Here is a 23921-nt window from a genome sequence, read left to right on the forward strand (position 1 = left end):
ATTAATGATCTGGTAAACTACAGAAAGGAACCAGCTCACAGTGAGGTCTGCAGCACAATTGCTTGACTGTTTGGGATGATGAACACCCACAATCCCCCCAAGATTCCAGCAGGAGGTGAGGGCTTTTGCACTTTTGTAATTCAAGTATATCATTAAGAATAAAAGTATAGCAACATACAAATCTCCATATCCAGCAGTCCAAATAGTGAAAAATAGGAAAGAAATGTGCTATACTAGGAGAAAGTCACTAGCTGGAAAAATCATACAAAAAGGGTATTCAGATGAGCCACTACACTACCTGTAATTCTTAGAAATACTGCAGAGGTAACTTGCCACACCAATTCCACCACAGACACCACCAGCGTTTCCAGCTGAAAAACCACCTCAGCTTTTCTGAAAGGTTTTCTAAGAAATCCTTTTTTCTCCTTTAGCAAGCCATGACTCATTGCTGTCTATAGCACAGACAGCTACCAGATACAGAACCTTAAGTGCCAGAAAATGCTCCACTAGCTCACAGAGAGTGTTTCAAGTGGAAGCTTCAAAACGGCCTCCAGAACCACACTCGTGTTCAAAGGAGGTGCTAGAGAACACGGCTCTGTGAAAATTGGCAATACAGATTCACTGGCAGGAACACGGAGGTTAGTTTTGGCTCACAGGAGGTCCTCCACCCTGCAGTTTGCTTTGAACAGTTTTAATGAAAAACTCAAAGTGAGATTCAGCTGCAACCATCAGTTTTTATCTAAGGTTGGTAGAAAGCAAAAGAAAAAAAAAAAATCTATTTCTGTATTTATAAGGTTGGAAGTGGTATGCATCTCTCTTTAGAAGAGACATGGTATTTTGGGTAGCACTGGGCAGCAGACAAGCCTGTCCACTTTAATACTTCCAGAAGAAAAGTTAGTCACTCCTCCCACTTATTTACAGCAGCATAACAAGAAAATGCTGCTCTCTTCAGCCTGAATAGAAATTTATCTCAGACAAAAAAATCTTAAGATGCCTCCAGCAGTGCTGAGGCCCAAATCATTATAGTTTTGCCTCTTGTATTTTGGAAAATCCCAAGCCTCAGCACACAAGTGGAAGGTGAATGAGGTAAATCACAGGATATCTTTTTCTGACACGTGACAAGAGGAAGAAGAGAGAAAACCCACTTGGGGATGGGGAGTACGAATACAAGATAAGCGGGACAGCCAGCCTCCCCCTGACAATCATGCAAGTGAGTTGCCTGCCCCTCCAGGATCTCCAAACACTTTAAAGGCAAGAGGTAGTAACAGGCTACTAGAACATTTTTCAGGCAGAGATCTTTGATTTAAAGGGAGGGTCCCCCGCACCCTAAAAAATAAAGAATATCTTGGTAACTCAGACCACCAACATTGACTTCAAGCTTTCCCTGTAAAACCAGAGAACACATACTTAGCTTTACTCTTCCACAGACTACACTGAAAATGTCAGAAAACAGGACAAGCTAGCTTATAAATAATTGCAAAGCCCCTCCTGAAAAGGGCTGAGAGGGAGGTGGGATGAAAGCTTCCAGCCAGGAAAGCTGTGACTGCCAAGGAGCAGAACAGAATAAGGACAAGGACAGTGTGTGATATCCCGGCTCCATCTGTACACAGAAATGAAAGGCATTGAGGAAAATATCAGTGCGGCTTATGGCAGGCATTCCCAGGTGTGGGAAAATCCTCGGGGGAAGAGCACCATCAACAGAAAATACAGCAGACCTTATAAGAGACAGCTGACGTGGCAGATCCTACAAAAGCTTGTCTGCAGTATCTGAGCGTCTTTTGTTCCCTAGCCCCATTCTTTCACCTGGCAGCTCACAGATTAAAAGACCTGAGAGATGTTCCTGTCACAGAAGACTTTTCCTCAAAAGGCTCCTAAAAGGAGGAGGGACCAGGGTAACGCAGGGTCCACTACAGAGGATGGGTGGCAGTGGAAGCTTTACCCTTCTAATAACAACTCCCCTACTTCTCTGGAAATTCTCCCTAACCCTATCCCCTCGCTACCTGCAGAGTGATAACAAAGCCAACATTGTCCATCAAGTCTCAATCTGAAGTGACTCAGTTATTCTCAGGAGCTTTGTGTTCATTTTTTCAGCCTGGCATCCTAAGAAAACAAGGTTTATGTCATCATATTGCCTGTCATATGTCTTAACTGTTTGTCCCTTCCTATTAACTTTTGAATCACACCGTACTGGGGATACCGGGCTATGAGAGAAATTGAGTTTCTTGGATAGAAATTGAGTTTCTCTAAGATCGGCGAACCTGCCTTTGATTGGGTAGGGCAGAGACCCCAGTTCATGTCTCTGCTGAGAGAAAGGCTAAGAGCAGAGTCAGCACTTATCCCTGCTCTTGGGCCTGTCCCAGGCAGTCAGCACACGTGTGTCACCCAGCCGGACAGCACTGCTCATTCTGCTTCTTGTCCTGCGGGTAGGCAGAGGATGGGAAGGGGGGATGAGAGTGCTCTGTGGGGAATGGGGTCGGGTGGAGGGCTGAGCTGGACTTCAGTGGAGAAACACATCACTGCAAGTCTGGCCTCATACTCAAGAAAACTTATTTTCTCTGCCAAATTGCCTGTAACTTCATGACACATCATCAAGGACAAATGACAATATTTATCAAGTACTCGCTGAATCCAGAATGCAGCCACACACAAAACAGCAACCAGTTAGAGAATTCGTGCATTGAACTTGTTGCTGCAACTCTTTCTTCCCTTTTGCCTAAGCAATGGAAAAGTCATGTGGAAGTCAATTTATTTCCTGATGTCACCACTTTCTAGGTCTGCACAATTAATTCAGGGTTTCTTGAAACAAGTAGAAAGCGTGTGATGAATCAAATGTGAGCACTCGGGAAACAGCACTCCCACAAGACCGCAAGGCTTGGCTCTGGAGTCAGTTTGTGACATTGGTTACAAGCAGCTATACACCCCAAGTGTGCTCTGCAGAGGCGTTTTTCAGTATCTACTGACCAAACTATGCATTTTTAAGGAAAAGTGAAGGAACAAAAAAAAGGTGTCCCTTTTTTGCTGTAGCACCACATGGTAAATTTCATTCGTCCCATCCCAACTGCTTCTAGTGACAGTGGAGTGTTTGTCTGAATTTTTAACAGATGTTTCTGAGTACTCTTGTCCACTTCTCTCTCCTGAGGATTTCTGCAGTGGGATAGCTCTAGATAGTAATACAAGCAATGCTTGTAAGAGGCTCTGGGGATGAATCTGTAGACATTGCATCTAGGATGGGTGTGGGTATGGGTCCAAGCCTTATGAAACTTTGTAAATATTCTCTGAAGAATAGCAAGCTGGAATGACCCTGCCTTGCAGATGTTTTTGAGCTTACCAGCCCCACAGCGAAAAGCAAGACAGCTCACAGATAACTGCAGCACTCCTGAAACAGCCCAAGAGCGGGACTTAAACTGAAATTTATAAAAGCAGGGGTATACTGGCACAGAACGGAATAATGCAACGGATGATGTGTGATGGTGTAACTCAATTTCAATTCAAAATACCAAAGATGCTTCAGAGGGGACCAGTCGGGGCTGAGGAAGAATTTCCCAGATGTCAGGTTGCCCTTGGGAACAAGCGTGCTGGATTCACTTGACAGGTGTGAAGGTAGTCAGAAGAAGTCAGTCAGAACACAAATTGCTAAAAAAAAATAAAATCTCTGCTTTCATTTTTAAAGAAAGTGAGCATCTTGCGCTAACGCCTGGCAAGGAGGCAGTGACGTCTGCCCGAGTTTGTACACAGCCTGAAACAATCAGCTAAAGCATGCTCATGGCTGCTAGTTTATATTATCGAAATGGAACCAGAGCTATTTAATTCTAAAATGAAATCTATTAAAGCTATTGTCAGTGTTTCACAGCAGCTGAAACTGTTTTTTTTTTTAAAGGTCAGTCTACTAGCTAGAGAGTGAAAACAAGCAAGGCGGCTGTGCCAGCCCTTAAGACGTGGCTGCATCCCGCAGTCTTGGTTTTGCCTTCCCTCAAATGTCGGGCAAGAAGCAGCAGCGAGGTCTCAGCGCAGCCCGCCTGCCCTGCCAGCCCCGGGGACAGTGACAGGAGGCTGCAGCCCTGCCAGCCCCGGGGACAGTGACAGGAGGCTGCAGCCCTGCCAGCCCCGGGGACAGTGACAGGAGGCTGCAGCCCTGCGGGGACACGGCGGGAGCCGTGGGGTGAGCGCCACGGGCCCCCGCGCTGCCCCCAGCGCAGCTCGCCGCACCTACGCCTCGCCGGGGCACAGAAAGGGATGGCTGCAGAGGACACCGCTTGTTTTTTCAGCCCATTCAGCTTTGTGGCCGCTGTGTCATTCACAACAATACCGCGGCCCTCCCCCACCCCCAGAAAACCCATAAAAACCCCAACCTAAGAACCACTTCCCCCACGAACAGCATGGCAGAGCCCCAAACACCCCCACAGCTAGCACAAGCCTAGCATTTGCTGTCATCTTCTCTACTGGCATTTCTGTTAACCCCTTTTGTAAGATTATTTGACTCGGTTTCAAAATTCCTCGTTCTGAAAAACACTTGTTAAATATTGGCCCTGACTGCTGCACAAAGTGATAGCTTGGTAGTCATAATCCACAAGATATATTTAGCCTCACAAACTCATCATCAATGGATCTTGAAAGCATTGTAGCCAACCGACTGGAAACCACATGCAATACAAACACATAATAGAACTTTTAATGTGCAAAGAGACTAAACAAAAAGATCCTTGACCTTCTTGCTTTCCCTTGCATACCATTATCCCCAGTGAGACAGCAAATGGAATGACGTGGAGAGCAACAGCTACCAACAAGCAACTTTGAAGCCAATTTCTACAGTAGTTAAGCAGTTAATGACGTTAATCAGAATGATAACTTATTAAATTCTATATTTATGCAAATAGCATTTTGGCATATCGCACGGAGACCTGAGTAGCAGAGCTTGCCAGGGAAAGGTCCCAACATCTTTTATATTTACCATTTGAGGGTTTTTAATACCATGTAAAAGCATTTGCGATGGTCGGTACGTCAGACCACACTTAAATGAAATGCTACAGTCACAAATTAATATCCATCATTCCAAACAGATTCATGAACAAATTGTTTAATTCTTAAACTTTATGAAGCAGAGGTTCACTTCTGCAGCCACATCTAATCTCTGCCATTATCTTTTTAACAAGAAGATGACTTTTCTTATAGACCTTCCTCAAACAGGCCACAGTTTTTGAACAAAGAAAATAACAGGTAGCCCTCCCTCTCTCCGTGCTACAGCAGCTAGGGAATATATGGCACAAAAATATAAAGTAACAGAGTAGTTTATGACTGACGTGAAAGGACATTATCTGTGTGTAATGAGATGAATCAGAAAAACTGCAGTTTAGGGTAGGCAGAATTTACAGTCATCTTAGTTTCGTAAAACCGGTGTGGAAAACTTACTGCTTTCCAAGAGAAATAGCTGGGAACTTCTTGGTTCTGGGTTGCATTTAAATTCAACAAGGATGGAAGAAGCAGGGGATTGGATGAACAGCTATGAATTGCACTTTTAATTTAATTGCTTTCAAGATGTCAAAAAGAACATCAAGATGTGCTTATGCGTGTAGTTTTTCCCTTTGCTTGATTCTGTGGTTCAGTAGAATTAAATCCTGCACAGATTTTACCCATTCATTCAGTTCCTTCTCTGTCTTCAAGAAAACAAGGTGGGAACCACTTCTGCAAAAAATGTTGTGCAAATCGAGTAATTCACGAATTGAAATTGTACCTCTGTTTTGAAAATCAATAATACTGCTTATACACAAGCCCTAATTGTTGATTTATTTATGTAAATATCTTGGTATCTGGGTACCTTTTCTTTGTTTGTGCAAACCTCGCAACACAATGTTCAAATATCTCTGGAAAAAATAATTGCCTTTTTTCTCCCCTTTGGGTACAAATTTCTGTGTTTTAAATGAATGTGCAGGTTTCCTGTTGCTGCATGAAGCCTTCATTTAAAAACACCAACTAATTCTAGGTTTAATTAAAACAGAATGTTTTATATCACAAACTTTTTTTTTTTTTTTACAGCACATATCTGCTTTACCTTAATGTGATTGCTGCCTATTATGAGAAGGATAATTTTTTTAAATTAATATATTGAAATAATTCAAAGTTTTACAGCAACTCACTTTATAGAGTGAACTTATGCAAGCACCGAAGCCTTTCCAGAGAAAACAGGATTCTCCACACCTCCCTCTGGCTTTTCTCCCTACTGAATGCCGTGGCCTTCACTCAACCAAAGGAAATGAAAGACAGACTGAGACAACAGCATCACGTGGGTGAAGGTCAGATTGATTTTCAGCTGTGTGGTGCTGTTTTATCACCCTCAGGACAAAAGTTAAGCCCTTCATTTTTTTTCATGTCTGCTTTAACGGAGCAACTTTTTTTTTTTTCTCCCCTGAAATTTTGGTTGGGGTCCATACCACCAGAATTATCAAGGATAGCCTAATTTAAAACATTTGTGAAGATCTTCCATCCTCACAGTAAAATCCAGAGCAGCCCATACACCAAAAAATTTCCATGAGTGTCCTCTATTCCCTGTGTACAAACAGTGGCTCCTTGAAACTACAGAGGTTTCTGCAGTGACATTCGCTGACAGCAAAAGCAGAGTGGGATGCAGCTGCTGGCTGTTTGCGATGATCCTGGGCACAGGAGAAGAGCAGTTGCTATCTCAAAAGGGGAAAGTTCACAAATTGTTTTTTCTCCCCATCCTCCCTTCCTTTCCTCTCCTCCCTGCTCGGAGAGGCCAAGCTCTCCGAGAGCTGAGCCTCCCGCCTGTCACTCGGCAATCCGGACATGCACGGCCAATTATTGTGGCAGCCTCTGGAAAAACAGGGAGTTTTGCTAACTCTGATTGCACTTTTTCCAACTCCAATGCCACTTACAAAATCACTCTCCTCCAACTTGCTGAAAGAATTGGCTTTCCTCATTTCTCTTCTAATTGAGATTCTCCCCAAAGTAATGTTGTTATTTTCAATAGTCAATTTTAGCTAGTCAGGTCTTCAAAACTGAAATGATTAACCTAAGATCAGGCATTTTGTACATCACAGATATGTATATGCATACCTAGTCACCGAGAGAAAGCATCTTCTCTCCTATTTCCAGTTTTCTGGCTAACAAAAAACTCAGTACTCTCCCATTTAAACTATGAGACAAGAAAATCCTACTCACTTCCATTTCCTTTTGTTTTAAATGTTGGGTTGAATTTATCTTATTTTGTGTGAAGATTGCAACAGCATCGAACTGCCTCCTAAAGATGACAGTTTATCCTCCATAAAAAGCAAGGAATGCTATCTGCTTTATTTATATGTACTAGAGGTCCAGACCCAAATCAAACTCAGTTACACTCAGTACCATTGAAACACCTTGGAATACAGTTCCTACATGAAACAGCTCTTGTAAAACAACCGTGACAAGTGTCTGTAAGAGAGGAAGGAGCAGTGAAGGGCTGTAAGGTGACATGAAGCATCTATCCAGGTTGGATCTAGATGCAGTCTGAATGCAAATTGAATCATTGTCTCGGTTTTGTGAACAAAGGTTTGACTAGCACATGTCTTTAGTTCATCTGAACCTAGCTGAGCCTGCCTCCGAAGCAGCACTCGGAGCAGTGTGATTTCTCCCAGCACCCCGAGGAGATCTGCTGGTCCCCACAGGATGGTTCAAGGAAGGCTCTGCACATGCACAGAGCCCCAGGGAAGAGCCAGCTGTGGACAACGGACAAGAGAGCAAAGGCAGCTGAGAGCCAAGGAGAAACCAGTAACACAACAAGGTGTAACTCAAATGTGTAAACTGTCAATGACTTTGTTTCGTGTGGGGCTGGGAAAGGGCAAATTCCAGCACAGCAACAGAGAGAAGACTGCTGGGAACAAGATGCAAAATGGGACAGTCCAGAAAGGAGCAAGCAAGGAAAAAGCCTTCGAGAAGGGACCACAGGGGCACGTGCACAGGCAACAAGGAGAGGAAAGGGCAGAGAGTGGCCACCCCGAGCACACAGCCAGAACGCACGAAAGCACAATCCCAAACGATGCAGAGACAGAGCACAAGCTAAGTACTACCATGAATAACTGTCCTAGATGCATGTTGGATTTTTGGCTGGCTTGGGCTTGGTTGGTTGCTATGGTTGACTGATGAAGATTGAACAATGTACTTCAAACCTGCTTACACTATTTTTGGAGTCCAGTAAATTACCTCTATTCAATTTTGCTCAAAGAAAATAAACACAGGTGTGTGTATTTATATTTCTGTAGACTGCGAGTTCATAAAGGGAATTTACTCTACTTCTGTCTTTCCGAATTTTCTAATGAATAATTAGTAGATGTAGATTCCTAAAATGACCATTTAGTATAAATTATATCAAATCTCATTTATTTTAAGAGATATCATTAAGTACAAAGTCTGCATGAGTGAACTGAGTTCACTGTAGAGGAAATGACTGGGAATTATGTTCAAAAATCTATTCAAATGTTTAATGTAACAGATTCCCTGGAGAAGAGAAAAGCAATGGGCTTCTTCAGCTTTTCCTTATGTCCTCCTCAGCAAGTGTAACAGTAATTGAGTAGCAACAAAAAGAGGAGCCAAAAAGTCTTTCATCGTTATGGCTGAGAACGATTTTCAAGGAAGCTGAAGGAAGAGATGGATCCACACGCAAAAAAAATGATGCTTTCAAGAGGAAGTTCACTCCCACCATTACTGATGTCACCAGCAACAAAACCCACCTGGATTAAAGACCTTGGCTGTTCCACCAATTTCATGCATGTCATTAGGCAAATCGGTGCAGCCACGGTAATTTTTATCCAAAATAACTCAGGCTATTAATGGGGAAGGTCCTGATTTCTCGCCCAAACGCTGACCTCTCATTCCCCTCATGTTGACATAAAGCTTGTGCAGCTCCGTAGGGCACAAGATCTGGGAGATGCACAGACTAAAAATCAATCCCTATAATTGTCAGCAATGTCAGCTCCCAAAGACAACACAAACCTTTTACCAGCATAAGGCAGGAGATGGAAGGGAGGAAGAAGCAGTCCAGTAGCAGTCAAAACTTAAATTTAGAATGACAATTTTTAATTTCATGATGATAAAAATAACAATTCCTTGTGTCAGGAAGGGGTTGCTAGAATGTTTAAAGACTGCAAAGTGCTTGAATGCCCTACAAAGTACTTAGCGTGAACAGACCAAGCGCCTTGAAAATGCCAAATCAATTTTTCATTAGTTAAGACAATGAAAACTGCTTGTAATAAGCAAGATGTTTGAATAACATTACCTATATTTAATACATGTAATTTACTTAAATTTCCACTGAGTATACTTTCAAAAATTTTAAATTGAATATGAAATGATAAAATTCACCCTACTATTAAAAGCACCTATTAAAATTACTTACATGAAACAGCATTCAAAAATGTACACACTTGCTGCCAAAGCTTTGAAGAAAGTCAGAAGCTGCTTGGACCTCTGATGGAGGTCTTCTGCCGTGCAAGCCCAGCTTGGAGAGCAACAGCCTCTCCAGCAGGTGCAGAGAAAATATTTCCCTTATTCAGTTTATTTGAGTGGTTCAGTCCAATACGCAGTTTGTTGAGAACAGAGGAACTGCTTGGCAGATGATCCCTAGTTTGCTTCTTGCCAGCCTATCGCGAAGAAAGGCGTGAGACGCCCACGGAGCACGCAGGCTCCCGGCTGAGGTTGTCCCCAGGAGGACGCGTACCTGGCTGGGTCCCCACCGCTCCCAGCAGCCCGGGGTGCGCGCTGCCGGCCGGCCCCGGAGCCCACGCCGCCCTCCCGCCGGCCGGCGCCCGAGGCGGGCCCAGCCCGGGCTCCCGCACCCAGGGGCCACGCCGGGATGCTCCAGCCAGCGCTCCCAAAGCCAGCCAGCTGAAGAGGACCAACCCACGCTGGCACATTTCCCTAAAGCCAGCCGGCACCAGGGGGTGGAGGCTGCTTTCTGGCTTCCCCAAGCCTGGAGCACAGTTAATAACATGCCAGCTGTATCTGCAGACAAGCCAAGTTTAATGAGGCTACAACAAAAGCATTCAAATATGCACTACAGAACTTCTGTGGGGATTTTTTCTAGAGCTTGTTTTTAAAAAATGAAAGATACGAATTCTCGACAATGTTTGTACACACACTTCCTTCGTTTTTAATTGATTTTTTTTTAAATTATATGCCGCAAATTCAAAGAAATCAACATTAGAAAGACTTGTTTAATCCCACTACTTCCAACAGCAAAATTATGCTGTGTGATGAGTGCTTGAAATGCACTGCTGGTAGCTTTTTTCTTAATAAACATTGAAGTCTTAATTGTTTTTCCCCTACATGGCCAGACACCATCTTTCTGTCTGCCAGGTCTTCACACTAGGACAAATCCTATCCCTCGCCTCCTGCCCGGGAGCCAGGACAGACACACCAGCATGACATCTCTGGCACAAGTGATGGAGGAGGTAGTTGACCCCCTCACTCTCCTACCAGCCATGCCTCACCACATCCCTCTCTCTTTCTTTGGACCATGGTACACGAGGTATCAGTAAGAGGATTGCAAACGGGGATTTAGAGATGGGAGGGAGCAGGAAAAGGAGCCTGCTCGGGCATGACGGGATGGAGGAGGTGGGAAATGGGCAATTGCTCACTGTCTCCTTCACCAGAAGAACCAGAGAGTATCAAATGAAAGCGGGCGACAAAAGCGAAGTGAAGAAAAGGTGATGCTTTTTCCCAGTGTGTAGTTGAACTCTGGGTCCCCACCACAGGAAAATCTAACTGCATTTCAAAATGGAAATTCATGGAAGAAGATTGTCTGAATAATTTAAATAAAAAGCACCACAAAGTGCTCAGATAAGTTTGCTGACAGCTAGGAAAACATTCTGGGGAAACAGCACAATGGGACCATCAGGCTGGCTCAGTACAACCGTTCTTATATGAAGAGTACTTATCCAATTTTCTGCAATGGGATAGGGGAAGAAATCAGGAAAAAACCCCAAACTCTCAGTGCATCTCTTTTTCACTACTTACATGTGCAGTCGGAAGATCTCAATGGCTCTGAATCTGCCAAAACTGTTGATACGGCCATCAGTTTTGTCCCTCAACAACCCACAGGAAGGCAATGTGTGCCCTCCAGCAGCATCCTAGCCAGAAATAACCCATACTTTTGTCCACCTGAGACAGGACAACCCCAGCACATCCTCCCCATTCAGCTCTCTAAGGCTTTATTAAAGGCCACTTTGTTACAAACACATATCTTTTGTAGTCTCCGGGCTATCCTCACTGCAGTTCTGAATTGAGTTTCATATACTGGGTTTTGTCTACAACCCTCTGAATGCTGGGACCTGCTTATGGCAAACAGGGATCCTCCTTCCTGCAGGCACAGCTGCTCTTGTAGCTCTTACCAGGCTCCAGCCTGTGAAAGAACTCTTTCCACTGAAACCCCTCCCTCTTTTTTTTTTTTTTTTTAAATATAAAACCCATTTATTATTTACTTAGATTTCTGTATGCTGAGAAACAAACCTGCCCTATGTAGACCCCCACAATCCCTCTGCTGTACCACGGCAATGGATTGCCCTTGCAAACAGAAATCTGAAGCAGGAGGAAAGGGGAGGTGGAGCTCCGGCACCCCTGGTGCCCCAGAATTGCTGCATGAGGCCAGAGCTGTTGCCAGGGGTTCTGGGCAGGCTGCAGCTCCCAAATGCAGCTCCTGCTGCACACAGGAGCTCCCATGGCCAGCACCCAGCACAGCTCTTGCTTCGCAGCTTTTGGGGTGCTTCTGTCTCTGTGCATCTCTCCGTTGCTGATGCAGCGAAGGAGAAGACACCGGCTTCTCAGCCAGCCAGGGGCAACCTGTTCAAGATAGCCAAAGGATGTGTTTCCTTCAAGAGGCCTCATCTGAAACACGCGCTCACTTTCTCTTTTACCCATTTCCATGCATACCTGTGCTTACTTTGCAGACTACTTTTTGAACTAGATAAAAGCAGATAAAAGAACTCAATTAAAGCAGCAAGAACGAAACAGTCCCTTGCCAATACAAGCAGGCTAACTTGTCATCCTCAGCTCCTCACTGGGCCATATGTTTAAAAATGACAAGGAAAATGGTCTTCCTGTGTGAAAAACATATGCTGCTGGAGGAAAGACATCATCATTGCTAAGAAATTTTGTGCAGCCTCAGAACGCGTAGCCGGGCCGTCCACAGCGACTGCTGGCTATGTGGGGGCTGAGAAAGCGGTAGAGAGAGCTCATTACCTCCCTCCTGGCCAGGGGTTTTGGTAACATGCAACCAAGCCGCCCGCAGCCGCGCTGGCAGCGCTCCTATCTGCACAGGCAGCGCCTGGCGCTGCCTCCCTCGCCACCGTCCCCGGGGGCAGCGGCACAAAGGTGGCCGCGGCGATTTGCAGGGGATGGCGCCCGGCGCACTGGCACGCTCTTATCAGCGAGCACACTGCCCGGCCCCGCGGGCCGCCCCACGGGCTGCCCCCGGCCCGCTCTGGGACACCCTCCGTCAGGCCGCGCAGCAAATCCCCAGCCGGGGGTCGATGGCGAGCAGGCATTGTTCGAAATTCGCACGTCCCCCCGCCGTGAATCCTTACAGGCACTGGCGTGCCTGCAAAATCCGGGAGAGACGGAGAAAGGAGCGCTGAGGCTCAGCCCCGCGGACACCTGGCCGCGCCGGGGGGCTGAGCGCACGCCGCGTGCCCGGGGTCTCACCTACCTTTGCCGGTGCGTGACGCTCCGGTGTGACGGGCGAGCAGCGCTGCCAGGGAGCACAACACTCGGCACAACTCTGTCAAACACACGCAGTACACGACCCGCTGCCCTGAAGCACCTTTGCCACGTGCAGGGGCAGAGCCAGCGCCGGTGCCTCAGCACACACTGCGCGGGATGCGCTGCGAAACCTCGGCATGGCCAGGGCTGCTCTAGGCCCTGTTTGACGTGAAATTTGCAGCCGTGCTTCTGTTTGTCCTCAGGTTCCCCGTTCAGATGCGGGAATGTGCTTTATGCTCTACACGATAAATACGTATTTCACTGAGCACCTGCACAGCAAGCCAGTCAGCACAGTTCCTTATCGGCGCACTGATTTTCTGGCACGTGCGAGCAGAAGTCCTTGAAAAAGCCTCTTTTCAGGCTGGCTGGGAACCTCCAGGTAAACTCAAACATCGCCTGTGTGGTAACAGCAGTCAGGGGAGCCAGACCCCAGACCCTCCAGGCACGTGAACCCCTGCGACAATGCGGGGTTTCAGAGCTCTCGGCACGGAGCGCACAAATACTGAGTGCAGGGCACTGCGGCCAAGGTGGCTGCCGAGCCCTGGGGAGCCCTGTGCTGTCCCTGCACCTGGAGAGGGGACATCTGTGACAGACTAAGGACAGGAGCCTGCGCCTGCAGCCCTCCAAGTGATTGACAATAAAAACACTGCCCCGGTGCCCATTTTCAGATCTAGACGGCAAGAACTGAGGACTCCAGGGAAAATCCGTGTTTTTACAGTTTTTGATATTATTGAGCTTTTCTGGTGCCAATTTTAAAGCGCTGCTATGACCTCTGGAAAGAAGGGAAACTGCATTTCAGCACGACAACGCAGAAAAGAACAAAAAAAGGAAACTTGTTATTTTTTTAAGCTTGAAACACTAGTCAGGTTAAGAGAAAGGAGCAGAATTCTGGCAAGGACAAGAGCACTCAGACTGAACCACAACACAGTAATTAGGGCCAGTAGGTCATTAGACACACAGCTGTATAAACTAGGTGTATAATTAAGTTTCCACACTGCTTTTTCATAACAGTATTTCAGTTCCTTTTGTGGAGGACAATCAGTAATTCATTAATTTAAAGATGTAACGACAACAGCAGCAGCAAAAAGAGGGAAAAATATCTGACTTGCCAATCAGGTGCAACCAAAGATTACAATTTTGGGAAGGGCTAATTTTGGAAATGCATGTAAGACATCTCTCTTTGTCAGTGGGAAGTAAAAAGTGCCACCTGACAAAAACATTCGTGAGACATTGTCACTTGTTGACAAGCTGCTGTTTACGTGTTTCTGGTTAAGCATCCCGCAAATAGGGTTGCATGGCAATTATAATTCTTGTAGCAGGTGAAATATAAGAGAATGCAAAATTATACACTAGCATGAAACAGTTACAGTACCTCGTTTCAAACGTAAGCCTAGTGTACAAGTTACAGGGCATTTAAAAGGAGCAACTGCAAGACTTTAATTATAAACTAGTTCCTACCGTACAGTAGTTTAGAAAAATCAGCTGCTTCCAAGCTGGCAATATCCATATATAGCTCTGCTGCTGTTTGAAACAGACAACCTGTAAAGTTATCAACAACAGAAGAGGACCTCATGAAATGCTCAGAGACCCAGCCAAAACCTACTTCTGTCCGCTTCATTGATGTGCTAATTTGCTTTAAAACATTCTATATTCACGTGAGAATCTGAAGAAACAACTTTACCTGAGACTATTCTGACCCATGGGAGGAAAGGGGTGGAGGAAGCAAAATAAACCACAATAAAATGCTGGAGCTAAAGACAGACTAATGCCGGTGGATGAAACACACAAGTCAGATGACAAAGCTTGTGACATTTTAGCCACTTTTTGTCAGACAACAAACCACCTGTCACCATCCACCAGGCAATAATATGTCACAGAATATGCCTGATGTAGGGAGCCTCTGTGCTCGTTTTAGGACACAGTGAGTTGTAAATCCACATGTAGTTCTTTACTCTTGTCACTGACGCTGTAAGATAGCATCGTGCTACACCTACACTGTAGCAGCAGCATGCAAAAACACCTATAGGAAAGGCTGTGCATGATGCAAATGGCAATTACTTGGTCCTCTCTAGTTTAGGAGATATGGGATACCAGTGAGTTTTAAAGTAATTTTAAAAGCTTAACACAGCCAGTGTATACACTAGATGTTTTTATTTGTTCTCCGAGTATTTTTCAAGATGCTGCTGTTTAAGGAAGCAGTTTAGGGCACTGTTTCATTTGTGGGGGCAAGCTGGGAGACAAGAGAAGACATAACCCAGTAAGGAAATGTGATGTTTCAAGCTGCCCCCATTTAGGCCCTTTTCAGATCCCTGTAGACGCTGGGAACCTACAACCTGCAATCAGAGACATCAGTCATGAGCAAAAGGTATAAAAGGCACCTAATTCTGTCAGAAGGAGAACATCTCTACTACACTGACATCAAAAGGAATGCCATGCACCTATGCTACCAGAGATGTCTAGATTTCATCAGTGTTTTGTCCTCAAAGAAACAAGTCTGAAATACATGAAAAAGCAAGGGGGGGGGGGGGGGGGGGGAATGGCTGTTTGTTACTTCCTTACATGTCAAAGCAGCTGCGTTCAAACTGTATTATAACTTCAGCACACTGTAATGAATTTCTAAGGGATTCCAGTGAAATAGATGGTTTATCCTGTTCTTTGCAGTGATCTCCTGTAATCCTGCAACACTCCTGAGCTACAATACCTTCCTAACTTCAGTATCCCAGAGGAAGTCATTAGTTATGTTGTATTATCAGCCTGGTGATATTATCGCTACAAATATTACCTGTATTGATCTGGAGCCATGTAGACATGACTGAAAGCCCTGCTTCAGATTAAGACGTGAAAATCTAGCTTGCCAAGAGGTCAGGCACTGCGTTACACCCTCAGGTGTGTCAGGCAGGTATCACAGGGGAAAGGAGTGCAGGGTAACTAAGGACATGGCAAATCGCTCTTTTTGTAGGGTAAAGTCTTTAAATATAACACACTTTCTAATGCGGTCTTAGGTTTTCACCCAGGTGGTGCAAGTCTTTTTAGATGAACAAAGATACACATTTTGCATGCTTTCCTCAAAAATCCTCATGATTATCAGGTCATGCATCAAACTTGTGTATCTAAAAGGGGTGTTTTTCCTCAAGGTAAGGTACGTGACTCTCAAGCAATATTACAGATTGTCCTAATAGAAACATTCTCAGTCCAAAATACATGAGTGTAATCTTCCTATTTACTTTAAATCTCTTCAGGACACTCGATTAAACTAAATAGAAAACAGACAGTCTTGTTCTGGAACAAGGATTATCCTCACATGGAGACAATTAGCACTTATTTCATGTATATGCAGATAGTTATATAGTGCCTTTTTGGGACAAAATGTCTTTGTAAATCATCCGCACATGTGAAGACAGTAAAGAGACATAATTATGCTACCTGCAATCAAGAATAGCAATGGGAATACTGACAAATTATTTTGATATATCCCTAAAAATATAATTTATTTTTCTTAGTCTCACTAAGAGAACACTGAGGATAAAAAAAAAATACAACTGAGGTGTGAAAACACTGATTGAATTTACATGAATAGAATCTCCAGGTTGCTATGTTTTAATGCAGATTTGCCTCTGGAAAAAATTTGCTCCTTTTCATAGCACTGCTATCACCTGTCATAACCTTACACTCCTGCTCTGGAGGCCCACTCTCCTCTGCCAGCTGTGCCATTACAGCTCTTTGGGGACCACACAGGGAACAAGACCCAAGCAGATATTTGGGCCAAAAAGAGCCTCCTTTTGTGGGGCTCACTCCCAGCACCATAAGCAACTGTCCCAGCACAACTGAGGAGACTGGGCAGGGATGGAGCAGCAGCCACCCAGGGCGCTTCTTCCTTGGAAAGGACCAATGTCCACATGGGCTGTGCACTTCACCTTCCAGTTTGGAAAACATGGGCTTTTCTGAATAGAAAGTTACATTTTCTTGCTTACTCCCCTGCAGAGTGCCATGTGCAGAAGTCTCAGGCCAGTGCCGTGGCTGTCAGCTGGCTGGGAAATTACCCTGCAAGAAGTGGCCTTTCGATTTTACGCACTTCCAAGTTTGCAGACTGTGTAGGGCTTAAATGAGAGTGCAGAGCAAGGAGCCCTGGGGGCAGGCTTAGGACTGCAGTCCCTGTCCAACTGCAAGCATGGGAAAAGCCCCAACATCCCTGTGTCCTTCCTCCCAGCAAGCAGATGGGAACGAGAGTGGGGAGTCCTCCCCTCTGCAAGCCAGAATGAGACAAGGGAGGGTGCTCTTGGGGTGGGAGTCAGACCAAGCCAAAGCCTCCGCCTGACCCTCCCTCCCTTGCTCTGTTCCATCCCCTGTATTTTTTCTTGGCTGAGCATCATTTTACTTAAGCTCAAAAAGGAGAGCAGAAAACGTAGACTAATTACAAAACAAATTAAGTGGCCAGGAGGAATATGCACTCAGGGGAAAGATGATGGGATGCTGCTGCACCAGGAGAGAAACTAACCCTTCTGCCTTCTGCCAGCCTTGACCTACCCGTCTGCCATAACAGCAACTGCCTAAAAATAATTTATATGAGTGTGGAGGAAGACGTGATGGCAGAGTGTTCAACTCTGGGAAGGTGAAAGATAAGAATCCCTGATTTAAATACATATGCACATATTCTGCACTCCCCCTCCTAAGATTTTATTTAATCTTTGGTAAAATCTGCAAAGCTTTTTCCTACCCCTGTAAATCGGCTTAGCGTACTCGGCTGAGTACCTGCTGCTACCGCCGGCCATGCAGAGGAAGCCCTGGAAAAGCAAGGTATGTTGCAATTGTTCACACCGGTGGTCTGAGCTTGTTCTTACTTTACAGAAAGTAAAATCAAGATCAGCGTAGGCTGATGCCATCCTCACTTCCATAAAATTCAAAAGGCAATGTAATAATAACCTAGGGAGAATGCTGTATTTTTAGGGTGGGATTACAGAACTCGCACTATGAATTTTAATCTCAGGAATCATCATGTTCTTTCAGGGGTTCAGAGGCCTTTTTTCCTGGGAGTTTTGCACACTTCAGTCATTTAACTTTTTTAAATCTTCCTACATTTGGAGAGAGAGGGAAAAATACCTGCCTGAAACTTCTGGCGTTAAAAAACCCCACAACATTTTTGTCTAACGTAATTACTGACAGATTCCAATTGGAAAGCTGTTGCTTTTATTTTAATTTTATTAAAGGAGTGAACAAAGGCTGCCCAAGGCACCACAATAAAATTACATTAACTGTAAAATTACATTATTAATTCTTTAATCTCACTTGAGGCCTCAAGCTGTTGCTATGTCCAATTACCCAGCTAACCACCTGTCAGAACTGTAAAGCTAGTTTAACATTACCTCCAGGACAGTTGTGTGCCCTGTGTTCAGTCAGGTCTGCCAGTGAATCGAAGTCCTGCTGACAGTTATCGCAGGTGTAAATTGACTCATCCTCCATGTCTTCATCTTCCTCATTTCTCTCTTCCTGGCTCGTCACACTGTTCCTCTCTTCCAGGGCCCGGCTGTCCTTCGCTTCGCTCTCCAGCTCTCCTCCCAGGCCACCTGCCAACAGCAAGAACATCCTCTAAGTTTGAGAGGTCTGAAAAATAAGAGCTTTAAGAAGGATGTTGCACTTATTAAGATACATTTAATTACAGCCGCTCTCACATTATTCCCGACACCTTTCATTATATTAATGTGGTTTTTATATCATGTGGTGCAACAATTCTCAACTGTATTCTCTGCTGCTTAGTGCGAATCCTGCAAACACTCTCTCCTAATCTTCTCTGGTGGGTGTATAGCGGGAGCCTCTAACTCTGTCATATAAAGTTGTTAGTGTTTTATCACTTAACCAGATTCTCAAAGCTTTAAAAATTGGCAAGATTAATTACAGCCCGCAAAGAAAAGGCATGTGCTGAATTTTAATTCTCAGTGCTCTCCTCTTCCCACCGCCCCCAAGCCCCAATATTAGTAACAACAAGCAAAAAAAATGCTCTAGCTGAATATCCCAAAGCACACACGTACCCCAGGACATGAGAGGTCTTGCTGAACTAATGAGAGGCACTTGGTTGGGCAGATGAGCCTGACATTGTGCTGACCTAGCTGAGAGCAGACACAGTACATCTGACCTTCAGGTCTCTCCGATATTTTTTATCTTGGTCTGTGACCGGAGTGTGGGCTAGCACATAAATCTTTGCCAGCCCCCCCCCCCCCAAGGTTTTTATCTGCATTTGTGCACAGGGAGACTGAGCTCTCTGACAGCCCCAGAAACTCCCCAGTGTGGGGGGCTGAGCAGCCCAGGGCCATGCAGGTGGCAGCTCCACACAGGGGGCAGCTGGCTCTCCACTGGCCACGGGGTGGGTGGCAGGACAGCTGCTCACTCCCACCAGGACACCCTCAGTGGCCTTTGTGAGAGATAAGCTTGCAGCCACATCCTCCTGCCTCCAGGATATCTCCTTGGCCACAGTGAACACACAGATGTACCTGAAGCCAGTCCATGCAGCAGTGCAGACAAGCCTTGCTTGGGCTCTCCGGAGAGGCCACAGAGCTGGAAATTCCTTTCTGAGTCCCTGCTGCCCTCTCAGCAGGGAAGCATCCATTAGGCACACTAGCCATGGTGGCCAGCTGAAACAGAGCTGCCTCCGCCTCTTCTGCACACAGGTTCCCCAACAGAGATGATACAGCCCCAGGTGCTACACCTGCACTATTTCACCTGCCTCCACAAGCACTTAATACACCCTGTCAGGATGATGGGAACACTTGGGAAGTCATTTAGAGTGAAACAGAACCACAGACTCTGCCATCAGAAGAGATCCTTGCGCACTGGCTGACCCCAAAAGCCCAGGAGCTGCCCCCAGCCAGGTAGGAGGGAGATGCCACCTTGTTGGTTTGGGATGCATTTGGGTTTTAAGCCATTAAGGAAGGACCAGCAAACAGAGAGATGAATCGTTTCTAAAATCAGATCAGCGCCAAAAAATTAAGTACAACCAATGCTGAGAACATGCAGCAAAGCTGAAAATAAAATTTATTCAAGACAAAAACTGGTTACCCCAAGCACTGCAATTCAGACACACACACTACTAGAGCTCTGTTACCACTATCCAGCCAGAGCACATTTCATACCATCTTCTGTTCTGTGCATGGTAACATAAATCAGCCGGTGTAAAACACTCTGCAGCTTTCCATGGAGTACTCGTAACATGACGTACCCTTCCAATTGCAATGGAAATATTAAAAATCAGTGCCTGCGTTGGTGTGTCACAGCCTCCCTCTTTGCAGTTAACTGATCTGCACATTTCCAGATTCTTTTACTGCTAAATTATACATACCTTTCTACTACAAAATTTCCATTAAGGGCGAGATATAATATTCATCTTAACAAATCAAATATGCCACTTACACAGCAGTAATGAATGTAAGGATTTAGTTATAAAAAGTATCACTCACTAAGCACTCCATATTGTAAGTCATCATCTATATTATGTTTATTCAATAAAATGCCACTAGCTGAACCTCATGCTTTATAGACTCTTCCTTACATAAAAATGTCTTGTAATGAAAAAACCCCACAATTCTGGTTCTCTTATATTACTGCTTCACCAAAGAATAAGTCATTTTTAGACCTATGCTAGCTTTGCTTTATTTCACACATCATTTAATGTATATATTCAAATTATCACTTACATTTTGTCATAGTTAATTGGCACACCTTTATACAGTGTCTCATTCCAGACTGCAATCACAAACATTTTAGCTCATTCAATCTTTTTAAAGCCTGTGTCCTGCAGACTTGATAGTTAATAAATCAGAATGTCAACTCTCCAGTTTTATGACAGAAACCTATAAAAAGAGGCCAAGTGTATAAATGTAACCTAAAGAATTGGCACCTGAGTCCATGCTGCCTGCTGGCAAAGGCCTCGGGAAGCACTTCTGAACCGATTTTGCCACAGCCTGAAGAAGAAAGCTTTTAGGCAACTTTGGGGAGCTTTAAGGGAGCCTCACTAATATTTTCAGCAGAAATGCTGTCTTTTGAGAGTTAACCTAAAGACCAGCTGATCTGGTGAGTACACTGTGACAAATTCATCCTTGGTTTTACTCCAATACTTCGTGACTACACCAGGGATAAAGCTGCTCGACCGAGTCCAACAATAACAAATAATTTAGCACACTGCTTTAGGAAAAATAAATTGTACAATGTGAGATAAGAAAATAGATTCCCCACTGCAAAGCAAAATTCCAGAAACATTTTTTAATTCCCTGTTGAATGGGAAATCTGATCCTCTAGGCAACTTCTTTAAAACGTCGTTGCTTGACAGAGTTATATGTCAAATAAGACAAGAATGAAGCTCGCAGAAGATATTTAGCAAATGCAACGCTGCTTTACAATGGGATTTTTTTGTCTGGTTTTGGCGACTTGAAGGGATTGTCCATGTCTGCCACACCTCTGCGTTACTGTCCCTCAAACAAAATGGTCTTCAGATTCCTCTGCTGAGAGCTGCACACTTCATGCTTGCCTTGCAAACACCAAACACTGCTGAGAAAAATCTCTGCTGTTTCTGGGGTTTTTGACCACAGACTGCCAGCAGGGTGTGTGGGGTGCGGGCGGCCCTGGGGAGACACTCACTCCTCACCCAAGGGAACAAAACAGGCACGGCAGTGATGGGAATGGGTGGTCCAGCCAGCAAGGAAAAGCTTCAAACACAGGCCAGCTGCTCCCGCAATGAGCTCAGTTTCCCTGATGAGGACAGCAGGCCACGAGCATTCCTCGGGAGCTCGTTTCTGCAGAGCTCTGCTGTAGCCGTTCACAAATTTAACCTGCAGTTTTCCTGCTGGCAAGAACTGCAGGAGCACCTCGTCTGTGGGTTGCAAGCACACTGCCAGAGGGGTTTGGGTCACCACAGGAGGCCAAGGTGCTGCTGGCACCACGTGCTGGGGTGGCTTTGGAGCTGGGCCTGGCTCTGAGGGGACACGTCTGTGCACCACCAGGCAAAGGGGCTTCTTGGTTGTCAGAGCCAACAGGACGTTCTGCAGGCTCCCAAGATCAGTGGCTGCCTTGTGGCATCAAGCACAGATAGATAGATACATTTACTGCCACAGCTGGTTTTTAAGATTCCATTTTTAAGCCTTGGATTTTAGTGAGCTTAATTCAATAGTAAGTAGTTTCTATCTAGATTGCTTAAAATTTTTGCAGTAATCACAGTTACCAACCTGGAGGAATCTGTGCGCCAAACACCACTGCAAGGACAGCACAGGCACACAGCTCACACCGGTGTGGTGTGCTCAGCACAAGGCTCTGGCAAATGCCAGCAGAAGGGAACTCCTGGCAGCACCAGGATTAATGATCAGGATAAATGATCACTAATCAGTTCCAAAGAAGGGGTAACACTTTGGTGTTATGAGTTATTTTTAAGTGATCCCGCCACATGTAATGATGGTTCTAACAATCTTCTTTTATGAGTAGGACAAGACACAATTTGAGAGGCCAGTCTTTAAAGTAAACCTCACTAACCAAAATGTCGGGAAACAGGGTGGGGGGGACGTTTTTTGCTTTGCTTTTCTCCCCCCCCCCTTTTTTTCTGCAGGGCTTTACACAAGAAGAGTATTTTACCCTATGACCTAAACAATCTGGCCAACAGTCAGGAATATGTTATTCTAATTGCCACTAAAGTTAACGTTGTTAATGACTCTTATTTTTTTCTATACAAGCCAGCTTATACTCTAGAAAGTTACTATTTCAAAGGAGACATAGCAAGAACTGGGAGTGTTCCTGCCTGACCTGGTGGTCCAAGGAATGTGGCAAACTTGGCAAAGCTGAAAAAGCGAACTCCCAAAGGCCCAGTTTGAAAGTTGCAGTCAGTAGAAATGCCTTCTGAGCTGTGTTCAAAACAGCTCTGTTACAGGAACAACACGCTCCTCAAGCCAAATATTTGAAAACAGATTACATGTACCATGTTGAGCTCAGGCCTTGCTCAAGTCAGGAGCAGATCTCCCTTGCTTCAGTCGGCTGGGACAGACAGCCCTGCCACCAGGCTGGGACTGTGCTTGGAGCTCAGCGTGGCACAGCTCAGCCCAGGAGCACAGTGACAGCCCAGCCCCGAGAGCCGCAGCAAACTGCTTTGGGGACTCTGGTTAGTGGGGCAGGACTGCAGGCAGAGCAAGGGCAGAGCCATCCTGGGAATATGCTGATGCCCACCTACAATCTCCACTGAAACACTTGGAAAGTACAACACCTTGCAACACATGGGCCAGCAGAATTGAAAAGAAACCAACCTCAGCTTATTTTCTCATGTGTGGCATCAATTCTGGACAGTTCAATTTTTTTATTCTGCCAACACAATACAGGCAAGCTTCTCTGTCTTTGAGCCGGTAAATTTTCTGGGGCTTTTCTTTAACTTTTTTTTTTTAAGCCTATGGACTTTTTGAAACTGGAATTTATTTTAAATCTAGGGCTGCTTTTAGGAACATGCTATTTAGTGCAGGGTCGTGCCTGGTTTTAAAGAGGTCCAATTATGGGGTTTCTTTTCAGCAGGCACCCACTGATGCAGTGCTAGGCAGCACTTTCTATCCCAGCAACGTTGCCGGACAGAGCTAAAGCTGCAAAGTCACACTCTGCAAAGCACCACATAAACATTTACACACACATGGACATGCACTGCCCAGGTCTGGCAGCTGGAAGGTAAAACGTAAAATGAGGAGCAGGAAAGAGGCATCTCTTCACTCCTCACCTTGGTGCAAACAAAAACAAACAAAGGTCTCACAAAGGATTACAGTTATTTCTAGAAGTTTTCCTGAGATGCAGGACAAGTGATAAAAGTACTGTGATAGTACAAGTGATAAAATGGCACCGAAGAAATAAAAGCTGATTGCTGGAGGAGTGATGGGTGCTGGCAAACAACTGTCACCTCCTGGGGCTTGGCAGAGCCCTGCAATGCCCACCCAGGGGTGCAGCCTTCCTGCCCCGTGGCCACAGGGCTACCCCTGCAAGACAAAAGGAAAGGAAATTTCATCCGTAATTAGGAAGTGAGAACAAAAGAGACAAATGACTTAAAGGAAAAGGCTAATCTAAACGTTTGTTAGTGAATGTTTTGCTCAGCGTCAAATGCCAAATCAGTGTGGGGGAGGTTTCTACTTTTATGTGGTTTGTTGCATTTTCGTGTCGTCTTTAGCTCTGTAGCATAGAAA

General features: G+C 45.1%; 1 protein-coding gene across 4 annotated transcripts in view; it reads right to left on the reverse strand.

Annotated features, from left to right (window-relative positions):
• Positions 1 to 23921, reverse strand: part of ZNF423 (zinc finger protein 423) — a 228117-nt gene that overhangs the window by 141380 nt on the left and 62816 nt on the right. The window contains exons 3-4 of one of the 4 annotated variants that reach the window (XM_066194231.1): positions 18102 to 18302; positions 14200 to 14280 (exon numbers count right to left, since the gene is read on the reverse strand). In XM_066194231.1, coding sequence (XP_066050328.1) covers positions 14200 to 14280; positions 18102 to 18302 — 282 coding nt within the window. Of the gene's footprint in view, positions 1 to 9382; positions 9668 to 9703; positions 9823 to 14199; positions 14281 to 18101; positions 18303 to 23921 lie in introns of those variants that run through there. The other 3 variants (XM_066194232.1, XM_066194234.1, XM_066194233.1) reach the window with 3 other exon arrangements.

Source organism: Chamaea fasciata, unplaced genomic scaffold (genome assembly GCF_029207755.1).
Source record: "Chamaea fasciata isolate MVZ Bird 193981 ecotype frontalis unplaced genomic scaffold, bChaFas1.0.hap1 SCAF_12, whole genome shotgun sequence".
NCBI classification, from domain to species: Eukaryota; Metazoa; Chordata; class Aves; order Passeriformes; family Sylviidae; genus Chamaea; species Chamaea fasciata.